At 34.9% G+C, this 14,142-nt stretch overlaps 1 protein-coding gene across 1 annotated transcript in view; it reads left to right on the top strand.

The window, feature by feature from the left end:
- LOC131939486 (uncharacterized) overlaps window positions 1-14,142 on the top strand; it is a 36,704-nt gene that overhangs the window by 657 nt on the left and 21,905 nt on the right. The window contains exons 2-26 of the mRNA XM_059297810.1: window positions 966-1,143; window positions 1,401-1,473; window positions 1,721-1,831; window positions 2,128-2,252; window positions 3,118-3,304; window positions 3,616-3,684; window positions 4,480-4,690; window positions 5,096-5,208; window positions 5,518-5,643; window positions 5,759-5,941; window positions 6,463-6,608; window positions 6,981-7,126; window positions 7,477-7,583; window positions 8,195-8,292; window positions 8,445-8,546; window positions 8,775-8,912; window positions 9,223-9,307; window positions 9,666-9,773; window positions 10,214-10,524; window positions 11,074-11,164; window positions 11,326-11,463; window positions 11,849-11,995; window positions 12,171-12,230; window positions 12,583-12,737; window positions 13,698-13,791. Coding sequence (XP_059153793.1) covers window positions 1,004-1,143; window positions 1,401-1,473; window positions 1,721-1,831; window positions 2,128-2,252; window positions 3,118-3,304; window positions 3,616-3,684; window positions 4,480-4,690; window positions 5,096-5,208; window positions 5,518-5,643; window positions 5,759-5,941; window positions 6,463-6,608; window positions 6,981-7,126; window positions 7,477-7,583; window positions 8,195-8,292; window positions 8,445-8,546; window positions 8,775-8,912; window positions 9,223-9,307; window positions 9,666-9,773; window positions 10,214-10,524; window positions 11,074-11,164; window positions 11,326-11,463; window positions 11,849-11,995; window positions 12,171-12,230; window positions 12,583-12,737; window positions 13,698-13,791 — 3,264 coding nt within the window. The 5' untranslated portion in view covers window positions 966-1,003. The remainder of the gene's footprint in view (window positions 1-965; window positions 1,144-1,400; window positions 1,474-1,720; window positions 1,832-2,127; window positions 2,253-3,117; window positions 3,305-3,615; window positions 3,685-4,479; window positions 4,691-5,095; window positions 5,209-5,517; window positions 5,644-5,758; window positions 5,942-6,462; window positions 6,609-6,980; window positions 7,127-7,476; window positions 7,584-8,194; window positions 8,293-8,444; window positions 8,547-8,774; window positions 8,913-9,222; window positions 9,308-9,665; window positions 9,774-10,213; window positions 10,525-11,073; window positions 11,165-11,325; window positions 11,464-11,848; window positions 11,996-12,170; window positions 12,231-12,582; window positions 12,738-13,697; window positions 13,792-14,142) is intronic.

Below are 14,142 nucleotides of genomic sequence, written 5' to 3'. Positions count from 1 at the left end.
CATGCTATGACGTATGCTGATAATTAAATTCAATTTGAAATCATGGTGAACCATGCACTGCTTGGCTTAGGGATTTTTCTCCCGCTGACGATTACACTAACGATCACATGCTATTTAGATCTAGTTGAAACTTTTCCTTATGCTTTTTAATGTTTTTTTTTACCTTTTCTAATTAAAACTCACATTTATAGAAAAAGATAAGTAGATCTAGATATCTAGCTCTAATCCTAGTGTTTTCCTAATGTTTTTGAGTGTTTTGGTTGTAAAAGTAGTAAAGTTTCCCTTTCAAACCTGACGGTCTTTGGGGCAAGTGAAGTAGAGTTCACTTATTTCTGTGACCTCGGCATATGAAGAGATAGTGTGGTCAGCACTATGCCCAGCCGCCTTTAATCTCCCTAACGTGAGTTAGGTACCTATCAGAGTTGGGTGGACTCAGGGACATCTCGGATTCGAACTCGTGACTTACGGGTTAGCAGTCCAGCTCTCTATCGCTAGACCACTCCATTTGGTTGTGTTTATAATAAAATACACTCAACCGGAGGTGAACGTGAAGGGTCGAATAAAATACGCTAAAATGGAGTTTTACCTCAGATTGTATCTTTGTAGATCTGCCAAAAAATAAATCTTTAAAAAATATGTAGTCATTAGTTACAATTATTATTATTAATTTGCAGAAAGAACAAAAGTCACATCCCCTAGATTTTTGCTAGGAGAGGAGGAAAAAAAATTGTGATGGAAACTTAATAATTAACTGATAGATATGCTTTTTCCCCTGATATTCATTCAATGTGAATTCTTTGAATGATGTAAATGTGTAAAGTAAAGAATTCTTAAGTTGAACAGTTATTAAAATATTTTTCACACTGTTCCAAAAATGTGTAGAGTTCTTTGGAAATTTTTTAAATTTAAAAATAGTATTAGTTTATAATCAATTAACAGAAAATATTACCCTCTTTTGTCGACAGCATAGGCCTATAATACATTGTGAGCAAACAACTTCATCATGGCTTCACTAGTTCTAGGGGAAGTTTATCAGGTAGGAACCATGGCCAAAGTTAAGGAAATGGAGAAAGAGCTTGCTCAGGAACTATCAGAATTGCGGACTGAGCTGGAGGAAGTGGATCTGCCACCAAAAAATACAAGGTAGGTCTACTGACCAAATGGGAAAAGAGGAAAAACAATCAGTGGCTTTACGAGAAAATGATTTATTTATTGGTTAAAAAAAAAGCTGTAATTGGTACACATGCAAGTAAGCAATTTATCGTTTGCTTCAGTCTTGGCACAACAAATTAACAACCTAAACTTGATGGAATTCTATAAAATATATAATCTGATTGGTGGTTAAAATAACTTGAAACATGGAACTTAATTAGATTATTAATTATAAACTGATATTTCAGCTCTGTTCCCATACCAGAAAACAAAGAACATTTTAAGCAGGAGAGGAAGTTTGTTATTAAAAGACTGCTGGAGGTAAGTGATCTCAACAAGAATCAGATAAAGTAAATTTTTTTTAAGAACAAATTGTGACAACTGGTAGGCTTATATATTGTTTAAAATAGTGTTTCTTAAGATGGTAAATTAGTAAACATTCTCAAACACAGAATCAAGAACAAATCAAAATATGTATTCTTTGTTTCTAATGATTATTGCAATACTGAGAAAATAATTGAACTATTCACACTGTTCAGCAGCTGTGTTAAAAATTTTGTTTCCTAAGGTGAATGAAGCTCAGCCAGTTCGTGTTCAGGCTGAAGAGATGAGAATTGAAATGGACATTTCAGACCAAAAGGAATACACAACCGGCAGTCTCCCCCTACTTATTCATCAGGTAAAGAATAAAAGAAGTTTGACAGCATTATTTAGCAATATATATTTATTCTGTCATTAAACAATAACATTTCTAAAAAAAAAATTTATTTTAATAACTTTTGTTTAGAAAATATCTATTATTTAATATTTAAAAAAAAACCAGGTTGATCTTAAATTATAAAAAAATAATTTAAACTGAAAAAGAATACAATTTAGATTTAGTGGTTGTTATTATTTTTTGTCAAATAGCGTTTTTTAAATTAACGATCAAACTAATCATTTTTTCTGTTATAAAATATATTTTATCTCATCTAGTACTTCATTGAAAGAATCCAACATCTGCTCCACTTGAAACATCAACATATGCTGCGATGGAAAAGATTTTGTGAGCATACAAAAACTATTGAAAGTCTGTACCCAGTGTATAGCCAGCGCTTGACGTAAGACTATGTCTTTTAATCTTAGGTCTCTATCTTAAGCCATTAAATGTTTATAGACTAGCTACTAACTTGGATTTATATAGTGCAATTTATTTTCTTGTAACTCGATGTAATAGCATTTCTAGAATGACTCTACTCTGCCAGATTTAATACTTGTCTACTGTTGGGGGAATTACAGAGTTATTGCTGGGTGCTTGTTTGTATCGTTTCCTGTAGCCACAAAAACACATTTAATTTCATCTGTCTTCATAAAACACCTCACATGAGAAGGGACAGCCTTAACTTAATTTTCCTCAGGCCATTGTTTAATGAGTCTAGCCTTTATATAACACCAACAAGATAAGAAATAACAACTTCACTCATTCCTTACAGGCCCCTGATAAACAAAGGGCTGAAGCCACACCTCTCCATCTGACTTGGTTTTGATTGGCTCTCTTTGTTTACGCCCACTTAAGGACAACTTAAGCCCGGCAGCCCTTGCCTCATCTTCTACTGTCCTCCCCCAGGATTTCCTTGGCCAGGCTAGTTTCCTCTTCACCTGGGGATTCCAGTCTAATGCTTTTCTCACAATATATCTTCTTTCCTTATCAGGGTAATGCCCTATCCATCCCCATTTGCGGGCCTTAATATATCCACATCCATTGGCTGTTGTTTTGTGTTTTTTTTGTGTTTTGCCACAAGTCTTTTCTTGATATTTTGTCTGGCCATCTTATCTTGAGGATCTGTCATAAACATCTGTTTGTCAACAACTGTAGCCCCTCTGTATTTGTTTTGGTAACCCTCCAGTTCTCCGAACCATAAAGCAATAAGGAACAACCTTGAACCATAAAACAATAAGGAGCAAACTTAGCCTTATTTCCCCCAGGCAGCTGTTGAGTGAGTACAAAGATTGTGTCCAGAGAGCTCACAGACTGTCCAGTGCCAGGGAGGCGCTATTTTTAGACCACCCAGAGTCGGGTGTCTCCTCACTAAACATGGAGGATCTCCTCATTTATCTCAGGTGGCTTGTCTGCCACTTGCACTCCATGAAAAAGTTTAACCAGTACTTGAAGGTGAGTTATCTCCCTTCTCATACAGACTCTTCAGTGTCTAAGTTTAAAGTTAATGCTTTCAACTACAAAACTTTTATAATATTTTAGTAGGTTTTTTTAATAATATTTTTTTTTATTATGTTTTTATTTACCTTGTTTAAATTTGTTATCATATTAGTAAAGTTATTTTAACAACATAGATAATAACTGATTAATGAAATAAGGCTTTTCCTGTGACTCAATATGATGATATTCCAGCTTTAAAGTATAACAACATCATATTATCAGTCATGCAATTGGTGTACACTTGATTGTTTTTCAATGTGTTCCAGGTTCTACAATGGCTGCCCATCAGTCACAAAACCAAAGTCTCCCCACCTGACCCTGATGCAGTAGAGAAGGTGAGCAGGAAAAAGAGCTCAATTAGTGTTAATTAGCAAGGTCAATTAGATTCAGTAAAAACAGTTCATAGTAAAGTAAAGTTTCCCTTTCAAACCTGACGGTCTATGGGGCAAGTGAAGTAGAGTTCACTTGTTTCTGTGACCTCGGCATATGAAGAGATAGTGTGGTCAGCACTATGCCCAGCCGCCTTTACTTTCCCTAACGTGAGTTAGGTACCCATCTGAGTTGGGTGGACTCAGGGACGGTCTACTGACTTGAACCCGGATTCGAACTCGAGACTTACGGGTTAGCAGTCCAGCTCTCTACCGCTAGACCACTCCGTCCCACAAAAAAAAAACAGTTCATATTTCCTATTAAAAAATTGATTCTAAAACATTCACTTCAACAACATTTGCCAAACAGAAATAATTTATTGATTTAATCTTTCACATTTAAAAATGTATTGATGAATCTTATTGCTAATGGGCTTGAGTCTGTAAGTTACCAAAATTTCTGCTTTACATCAAAGTGTTATTTGACTAGCATTTATTGTTTGTTTGGGATAATCTCTTGAGGCTGGTCTTGTTGCTAAATACAAGCTGCTTGGTAGTGTAGACTCATGTAGTAAACACGATAGAATATAATGCTTATATAATAGTTTATATATAGTCTAAATTTAATCTTTAAGTTCAATCTAAAAAGTAATCATGTCCACATATTAAAAGGGTCATTTTAATTTTTAATGAAAATTATCTCATGTTTTTTAATCCATTGTTTTTTGTGTGTAGTTTTTATTAAAAGTGTTATTTGTCTAGGACGAGGAGCCATCCCATGCATCAAAGATTGCTGCCAGATACCAGGATGATATGTTTGCCAATATTTTAATTGGAAGCCCCAGACCAGCATCTTCCAAATCTGGGCACAGTGTTGCCTCCCCCATTCCATCCCCTCCCCCCATCAACCCAGCTCTGATGTCAACCACCCCACTGCCTGTGATGGCCATGCAATACGCGGCTGCTGCCTCAGGTAATTGATATACACTAATTGTGTCCCTGGACAGGTTGGATATGATGGGATATGTTGTAGGACCATAGTGCACATGACTGCTAACAAAAAAAATATTGACAGACGTCCCTGAGCCCACCCAGCTCTTGTTGGTACCTGACTCACATTAGGTAGAGTAAAGGTGGCTGGGTATAGAACTGACCACACCATCCCTTCATATGCTGAGATCACACAAACTCTACTTCATCTGCCTTAATGACTGCCAGGTATGATAGGTTAACTTTACCTTTCTTTGTTGGATATGGAAATGTGAGGATAACTGAAAGATTCAGACAATCCTTGTAGCCTGCTTGTACATGTGTTGGGGGGGGGGGGGGAATAAGAATGAATGATGTTAACCAACTCTTGCAACTTTTGTTTGTTCAGGAGGAGGACTTGTGTCAGATGAGAACTTGTTGTCCCTTCCTGTGCACTCAATGAACTTTGACACCTTCAGGCCACAGTTAGCTTTCTTTATCAATGTATATGGCATCAATTTTGTAAGTTTCACCATTTAAGTAGAGTATATTAAAATAATATAAAATAAAACAAATACCAAAATAATTTCTTTTCCATTAAATTAGAAAGCAAATTATTTTTTGATCACTTTTTTTTCATTATCAGGAAATATGGTATCCCTATTATTATAATTTGTTTACAAAAACATTTTGTCTATTTATAATTTTTTAAAATTTTTTTTATATGTTAGCTCTCACAAAGTTGGAAACTCTGGTCTAATTTAAAAGATTGTTGAATGATTCTTATGTAGTTAAAGACTCCTGATTAATTTATCTATTTTCTACTTCCAGGACTTGAATCGTGTCCACAACAGTGCAGATGAAATGGAGATGTTTGGTGTAGTTAACCAGAGATTTAAACACATTTTCATCAAACAAGAGCAGCTGAATACATTTAAAACCTATGACAGGCTTGAGGTAACCCAGTCTTTCACTTGATTATTCTGACTTTCATTGTTGGAATAAATAAAGCTTACATTTAAAAAAATCTTTTTTACCAAAGTTTAAAATAAAATTTGTTCAATGAACACAGCCTGGGCAAGATGGTTCTGATATGTACAATCATCACATGCTAAAGAAAGAAGCCAATTGGGTTCAGTTTATTACATTAGTACCAGAGGAGGATCCCCAGCAAGCAAAACTGTGGGTGCAGCTGAAAAACACAGATGAGCTGCTGAGAGTGAAATCACATTTTATTCACGTCAGCAGCTGTGATGTAAGTTAACTTTGTTGATTTTAACATTTTTGATATAACAGTAAAGCACAGTTTATTCGTGTTAGTATCTATGATGTAAGTTAACTTGTTCAGTTTATCACTTTTTTATACAAAAGTAAAGCTAATTTTTTTCATGTTCGTAGCTATGACGTAAGTTAACTTGTTCAAATTAACACTTTTTGATATAACAGTTAAGCACAGTTTATTCATGTTAGCAGCTCTGATCTTTAGTTAATACATCAACACATTTGGTTTAAGAGTTTTCTATTCAAATTGTTTTTTGTAGTTCATAGTGTTATGGTGTTTTTTAGTATTTTGCATTTGAATTAACTTTTTTTTATAATCTTTAAAAAAAATCTATGTAATCTCTAATCTATTTTTGAAGTGTTTCTCATTATAAAAAGTTAAAAGCATTTAATGTTATTCATCACAAACAATAAAACCTAATTCTGAAATTATTCTTGCCTACTTTTCTTTGTAATTTAACTAAAATGATTTCTGTGGTATTCCATACAAAACAGAATGTCCAGGAGACCTTGAAACAACATGCAACTCATGTCAGGAACCCCCACACAGCAGCTTCAGCTTCAGTTACCTCCCATCGCACAACATACAACACCAGCAACATTTGGAGAAAGATTTACTCTAACCCTGACCTTTACCACAAGTAAATTTTGAAAAATATTTTGTATTTGAGTTAAGAAATCTGTTAAAAAAATTAATTGGGCGTGGGAGGTTAAGCTAAAGTGTGTCAAAGCATGACATTAATTTAGAAGGGGCATGGTCTGACTTTTGGTGAATTTGAGGAGGGCTACAGATAAAAAAAATGTCAAAATATCAATTATGGATGACCCAATTCACCAGCTTAATATAGTAGAGTTTCTAGTGAAAAGTTACTGTTTTTTGTAAAAACCAACCTTTATGAAAACCATTTATTTTATTTAAGCTAGAAATAATTAACCCTAAAACCAAATTATGTTTTTTACATAATGTTGATAGAATCTGATTTGTAGTTGTTTAAAAATTAACATTTTTACAGCACAGATCAAGATGAACCCCATAGTGTTCCAGACTTTGATGAAAAAGATGCTGACAACTTTAGTTTAAGTGCTGTCCACAGTGGGCGCAGCAGTGCCCAGAAGAGGAAAGACAGTTATGACTATGGCAGCACAGCCCAGATGTTAGGTGGGTACTTTTGTTTCTTTACTGCTGACTACTGTACATTTCAACAAATTTAAAATTTAAAATTATCTCCCCTCAACAACATTTGATATTGAACAAGCTAATAATGGCTGCTCTTATACTGTCTAATGTCTAATGTTGTGTTGGTTTTTAGTTTCTTTACTGCTGACACCTGTACAGTTAAGCAAATAACCAAATTTTAAAATTATCTCCCCTAAGCTACAGTAAGTGTGGAATAAAGTAATAATAACCACTCCTACAATGTCTATCCCAAAGCTGAAGCTATCAACATTAATGTTAAATGTTTTTGAAAAAAAATCACAGTTTATTTATAAAGTTCACAATTTTAACAGGCCTGGATGAAGGTGAAGAAGAAACAGCTGATCCCATGACAGCCCAAGGGGCATTTTTGTCCTACTTGCACCTGAGACACCTGCGTATCAGGGACCTCCAGAGAACAGTTAGTTAACTCTGTTGTTATTTGTGGTCTCTGTTAGTTAACTCTCTTGTTATTTGTGGTCTCTGTTAGTTAACTCTGTTGTTATTTCTGGTCTCTGTTAGTTAACGCTCTTGTTATTTGTGGTCTCTGTTAGTTAACTCTGTTGTTATTTCTGGTCTCTGTATTCTGATTTGTTGTATTAGATTTTTTTTTGTCTTCAGTGCTACAAATATTAGCAATATCTTTAAGAGTGTAAAGGATTGATATGATTATTATGTTTATCTTTACTGAATTGCTTAAAGGTTAATTTGTTTTGTAAATACATGTATCTACATAGTTATCTTTCTAAAGTAAGGATAGATTTTTAAAAATGTAAATGATTGTAGCTTCAGAATTTATCTTTATTGTGTAACTTAAAGGCTAGATGCTTTGTAAATACTTGTATTGACATAGTTTATAATTCTGATGTTAGGATTGATAAACAAATGTAAATGATTGTATCTTTGGAGTTCATTTTTACTGCATTACTTAAACTTCTTACAGGTTGATATGTTTTGTAAATACTTGTATCAACAAAGTTTATCATTCTGATGTTAGGATAGATAAACAAATGTAAATGATTGTATCTTCAGAGTTTATCTTTACTCAATTACTTCCGCTCCATTGAGAGAACTCTGACCATCAATGATATGGGACTTACCTCAGATGATGGACTCTTCAAACAAACCAGGTTTCTTCACTTCTTCAGTTCATCATTTAATTTAATTAAACTTTTTGAGAAACTTATCTCACTTAACGTATCAAGTGTAAGACAAATTTCAATGCCAGTACTAACACTGATAAAGTAAATTAATGTTTTAATTATTTTTGCTTTTCCCTCAGCCAACAAAACCATCGTGTTGGGAGTGAGTTAAATGGTAACATTGGGGGTGGGGGAGGCCTTGGATCCCATGCCTACCTGCACAACACACCTGCAGATTTTAAGTAAATTATTTTGATCATTTCCTGGTACCCAAAACCAACCTTGTTTTGTGTGCTCTTAAATCATCATATATACATATATCTTAATAAATATGTTAAGATTTTAAATTTAATTTAAACTTCATCAATATTTGACCTTTATCTTTATTTTAATGTTCATAAATGTTTAAACACTTTTAAAAACTTAACCATTTATAAATGCATCAAATTCAATAAAACTTTTTTTTTCAGAATGACAGAATCGGAATTTATACATTTTTCTGATGTTGACAATCATGATGATTTCTATACCATTGAAGAAGGCAGAATCCATGTGTTTGATCAGAAAGGAAATGATATCATGTATGACATAGCTATTGAGGATCTAAGGTAATCTAATTTACTTCTAATTTTTAAAATCTTAACTTTTTGTACACACTCTTATTTCTACAGTTTCCCAAATCTTCACATATTCTAATGAGTGTCAATAGTTCAAGTCATTATTACAGTTATTTAACTAGGTTCTTAACTGATTTTTAGTAACTAAAACTTAACTTAGTTATAGATTGATAGGAGATTTTAAAACCTATGCATAAAATTATTCATAAAATAAGTAAAATATTGTTCTGTTCTATATATTTATAGTTGATTGTTCTTTACACCAGTTTTTAGTTAACTAGTAGTGTGTTGATCTATTTAGGAAAGTTGAGAAAGATCTGATGCTGATGTGTAGCCACTACATTGAGAAGGACAGAGACCTGAGGAGTAGTTCAAGAAATATTGGGGTAATTAGTCCATGTCACCTCTGTGGGGGTTGTTTGTGTGGGTCAATTTTAGGGTACTTAAGTCCTTGAGGTCATTTTTGGGGGTGGTCAGTGTGTGGGTTATTTGTGAGGTAGGTCAGTGTGGGGATGGTCACTGTGGTTATAGTTTGTATGGGTTATCAGTGTGAGGGTTATCAGCACTGGCGGTTTGTCTTGGTGGTTGTTAATGTGGGTGGTACATACAGGGATAATTAGTCATGGTAGTCAGTGTGAGGGTGATTAGTGCTGGCGGTCAGTTGATTTAATTTTTAATGGAAATTAAATAAAAAAGAAAGTATAGATGTTGACTGAGCTGAAAAGTTTTCTGTGTATTGACCAGGCTGGAGACTTTGACATCCCTGGCTACAGTCATCAGGACGTGGACAGGTTTGGGGTCATGCTGGACATCTGGACCAATCACACGTCTTTCCTAGAGTGTAAACGAGAGGTAACCCAAAAAAAATATCTCCCACTTAGGTTATATTTTCTTTTTACTTGTAGTAGCGTGTACTTCTAGATTGTTGAATGCCAGCCTATTTAAAATTACCCCCAGGTGAGTTCAACTATGGAACTGCTTTTTCAGGGACTTGACTGCTACTATGGAACTACTTTTTCAGCTACTTGACTGCTACTATGGAACTACTTTTTCAGCTACTTGACTGCTACTATGGAACTACTTTTTCAGCTACTTGACTGCTACTATGGAACTACTTTTTCAATAACTTGACTGCTACTATGGAACTACTTTTTCAGCAACTTAACTGCAACTATAGAACTACTTATCAGCTACTTGCCTGCTACTATGGAACTACTTTTTCAGCTACTTGCCTGCTACTATGGAACTACTTTTTCAGCAACTTAACTGCTACTACGGAACTACTTTTTCAGCTACTTGACTGCTACTATGAAGCTTACCAACATGTGGTTGACAGAGATGAGAAGAGGAGACTGGCCCAGGTGATCACCAACCTAATTCACCAGAAGCCGCGCTACGACCTGGAGGCGGACTACTTTGTGAGGATGTACCGAGCTGAGTGCTCAGTCCTGAGGCAGCACGCAGCCCTCGTGAAAGCTGTCCTGGATAAGCAGATCGAGTCTGAGAGGGAGTACATCCAGAGGGTGACCAGAGACGGGGACTCTGACTTTGGACTTCCTCACAGAATTATTCCCCAACAGCCTATTGCAGTAAATCTCAGTCGGTTGGTTATTCATTTCTGTTTTTATAAACCTTATGTTTGTTATAGTTTTTTTAAGCCACTCAACTTTGAGGTTGGTGATAGTAAAGGCCTAACATTAAAAACACATTTTTAACACTTAAATTATCATATTGATTCTTTTTAGTTGGTTACATGTACACATAATGTTTACTAATTTTTAAAATTTAAATTAATTTATTGACTTGGACAGTGAAAAGATTTAAATATTCTCATAACCCAGCATTAATTTGTTAATTAATTAATTATCTTGAAGAACAAAAAGTTTTAAATATCCACACAACCCACCACTTGTTAATGAATTAATTAATTATCGAAAAGAACAAAAATATTTAAATACTCTCACAATCCAGCCCTTGTAAATTAATTAATTATCTAGAAGAATAAAAATATGAAAAGATTGTAATATTATGACAGCCCAGCCATTGTAAATTAATTAACATAAAGATTTAAATATCATCACAATCCAGCTCTTGTTAATTAAGTAATTATCTAGAAGAATAAAAATATGAAAAGATTTAAATATTCTGACAGCCCAGCCCTGAAGAACATCTACATGTTAGAGTTCCACCCAACTCTGGCGCTGGCCAGTAGAATCCCTGCAGCCCTAAAGCATGCATTCTGGGTAATTACTTTTTTTAAACTGCATGATCAACTCCAATAGCAAAAAAAAATGTAATATACAAACAACTGTTTGTTTACTTTGATAAAAAATGACAGTATAAAATGTATCATTTTGTAAGATTTTGGACCTACTTTTCCAAAATGTTTCTGCTGGTTCCCCAGGACCTTATTGAAGTCCACAGGCCACAGACCATGCTGGCATCTCTAATGATGGAGAAAAAACTGATAGAGGTGGCTTTAGAGGAGTGGGAACAGTTGCCTCCCATGGGAGACAGTTACTCCATGCAAGTACAGAAAGATGTAAGGAACTTATTCTGCTACTGAAATACCCCAAGACAGGGCATGTGTCCAAGAAACTTATCCTTTTTGTATGTCCTCCCCTTTTGTTCTGTTTCTCCCATGTGTTCTGTGTTTCATGTTCTCCTCTGTGTTACAGCTTTTCTCCCCAGAGTTCTGTATTTCATCTGCCCTCCTGTGTTCTGTTTCATCTCTTCTCCCCTATGTTTCAGCTGTTCTCCCCTGTGTTTCAGCTCTTCTCTGTGTTCTGTGTTTCATCTGCTTAGCTGTGTTCTGTGTTTCAGCTATTCTCCCCATATTTCAACTGTTCTCCCCTATATTTCAACTGTTCTCCCCTGTGTTTCAACTATTCTCCCCAATATTTTAACTGTTCTCCCGTGTGCTTCAGCTCTTCTCCCCAGTGTTCTGTGAGGACCCTCTATTTATGTGTGAACTGGCCCAGTTCTCTGTCAAACAACAGGAGGAGGCCAGTGGGAGAAAAACTCACAAGGAGAAACAAACAGCCATGGTCCAAACTATAGGCCGTGTTATGGAGGTGAGCCATGAGTGTCTAGTCTTCTCTCTCACTCTTGTTTGTTCTTGGTTCAATGGATTCACTACATATAGTAATTGTATACACATAGAATCCCAATAAGAAACTACACACCGTTTGAGACCTGATGTCTAGACAGTTCTGTAGAACTTACAGTTCCAGAATTTCCTTGTTTCAGATTGTCACACTTCGTCACAGGATGCTTGAGGCTGCCTGGGAAACTGAAGTCTTGTCTAAGGTACAGCTGATGGACATTAGAATTTTGGCCTGTCCATTTTTTATGTTTTATATTTTAAACATTTCATAAACTTAAATAACATTTTCCTTTTTTTAAGGAGGGAGGGGGTCATCTATTTTATTATTGCTCATTGTAATGCTTAAAAAAAACTTTAGGTTTTTCTCCCTGATATTTTGGCTTTTACAGTCATATATTACTATTTTTTGTGTCTTTAAAGAATTAATTCCAATAGTTTAGTTTTAACATCCTTTAAATGTGAGTTCATTGTTGCAATACTAGCCTACTATAAAATAATTTTAAGTATGTTTAATCATAACTAGAAATGTGCTACTCTAAATAAACCTTTGGACAGATCTATAAACATCAAGCACAAGAAATGGGCTACCCTGATTGCCACATGAACCTGAGATTTGTCCAGTTTGAGTTTGCCAGTTTTAAGGAGAAAGCTGGGAAGCCGCCGCCCATTTTTATAACATCAGTACAGGAAGATGACTCGGCTGTAGATAAGTAGGTTTGGTCCTCGTTTTCTGCAGAGTTTCTTCCAGGCATTTCTTTGACATGAAATTTATATAGAAAACATACTTTTACAGTTGTCTGCCCCCTCAAAGAAAAAAGTCTGGATGAAACACTGGTTTTCTGACTGATGAATAATTGTTTTTTTTATTGTTTTGGTTGAATCTAGAGTTCTGTTTAGACTTCTTTATTAACAAGCCAAAATTTTAAAAACATGCAATGTAAACAAAACCTATAAAAAATCATATTAAAATAGCTTTTAAGTAATAAATAGAAAATTTATCAAAAGGTTCTTGTAGCTGAATAATGTTAAGATTAGCCATGACCATCTCAAGTTGCCTACTCTGTGTCATGTTGGTTTCGGCAGTCCATTTAATGTGTATTTTTGAAAACATTTGACCCATGGCCATCTTAGGTACACGCCATCATGTCTGATTCTTGGCATCCATTTAATGTGTATTTTTGAAAACATTTGACCCATGGCCATCTTAGGTACACGCCATCATGTCTGATTCTTGGCATCCATTTAATGTGTTTTTTTAAAAACATTTGACCCATGGCCATCTTAGGTACACGCCATCATGTCTGATTCTGGCCGTCCATTTAATGTGTATTTTTTAAAACATTTAACACCTGGCCATCTTAGGTACACGCCATCATGTCTGATTCTGGCCATCCATTTAATGTGTATTTTTTAAAACATTTAACACCTGGCTGTCTTAGGTACACGCCATCATGTCTGATTCTGGCCATCCATTTAATGTGTATTTTTTAAAACATTTAACACCTGGCTGTCTTAGGTACACGCCATCATGTCTGATTCTGGCCATCCATTTAATGTGTATTTTTTAAAACATTTAACACCTGGCTGTCTTAGGTACACGCCATCATGTCTGATTCTGGCCATCCATTTAATGTGTATTTTTTAAAACATTTAACACCTGGCTGTCTTAGGTACACGCCATCATGTCTGATTCTGGCCGTCCATGAACTAGATGAGAGCCATGTTGGAAGATTCACATTTCGCAGTCGAGATGGTCTGCTACAGGTTAGGCTGGTTAATTTAATATAATGTAGGCTATATTTAGGAAGTTCAGAAGTATAAAGTAATATCCCAATTGAAAAAATGCATCAATTATTTAGTAATGATGAAACTTACTAGATCTAGTGGTACCAATGGTTTTTTTGGGTTTTTTTTGCGTATGAACAATTTTTTTTTCTCATTCCTCATTCCAGTAGCAGTGAAGATAAAATTGACTGATTAAATTTTGGGGAAACATTTTTTTTTTTTTTACTAATGATGTGAAGTTAATTTGTTGTGCTGTTGCTATTTGAAAATTGTCACTTTCCTTGACCTTGACAATGCCCTTGACCTCAACACTTTCCTTGACCGTGTTGA

The sequence above is a fragment of the Physella acuta genome, unplaced genomic scaffold, assembly GCF_028476545.2.
Source record: "Physella acuta isolate Inbredline_101_S28 unplaced genomic scaffold, ASM2847654v3 ptg000281l, whole genome shotgun sequence".
Taxonomy (NCBI): domain Eukaryota; kingdom Metazoa; phylum Mollusca; class Gastropoda; family Physidae; genus Physella; species Physella acuta.
This window is presented reverse-complemented; position numbering and strand designations above follow the sequence as displayed.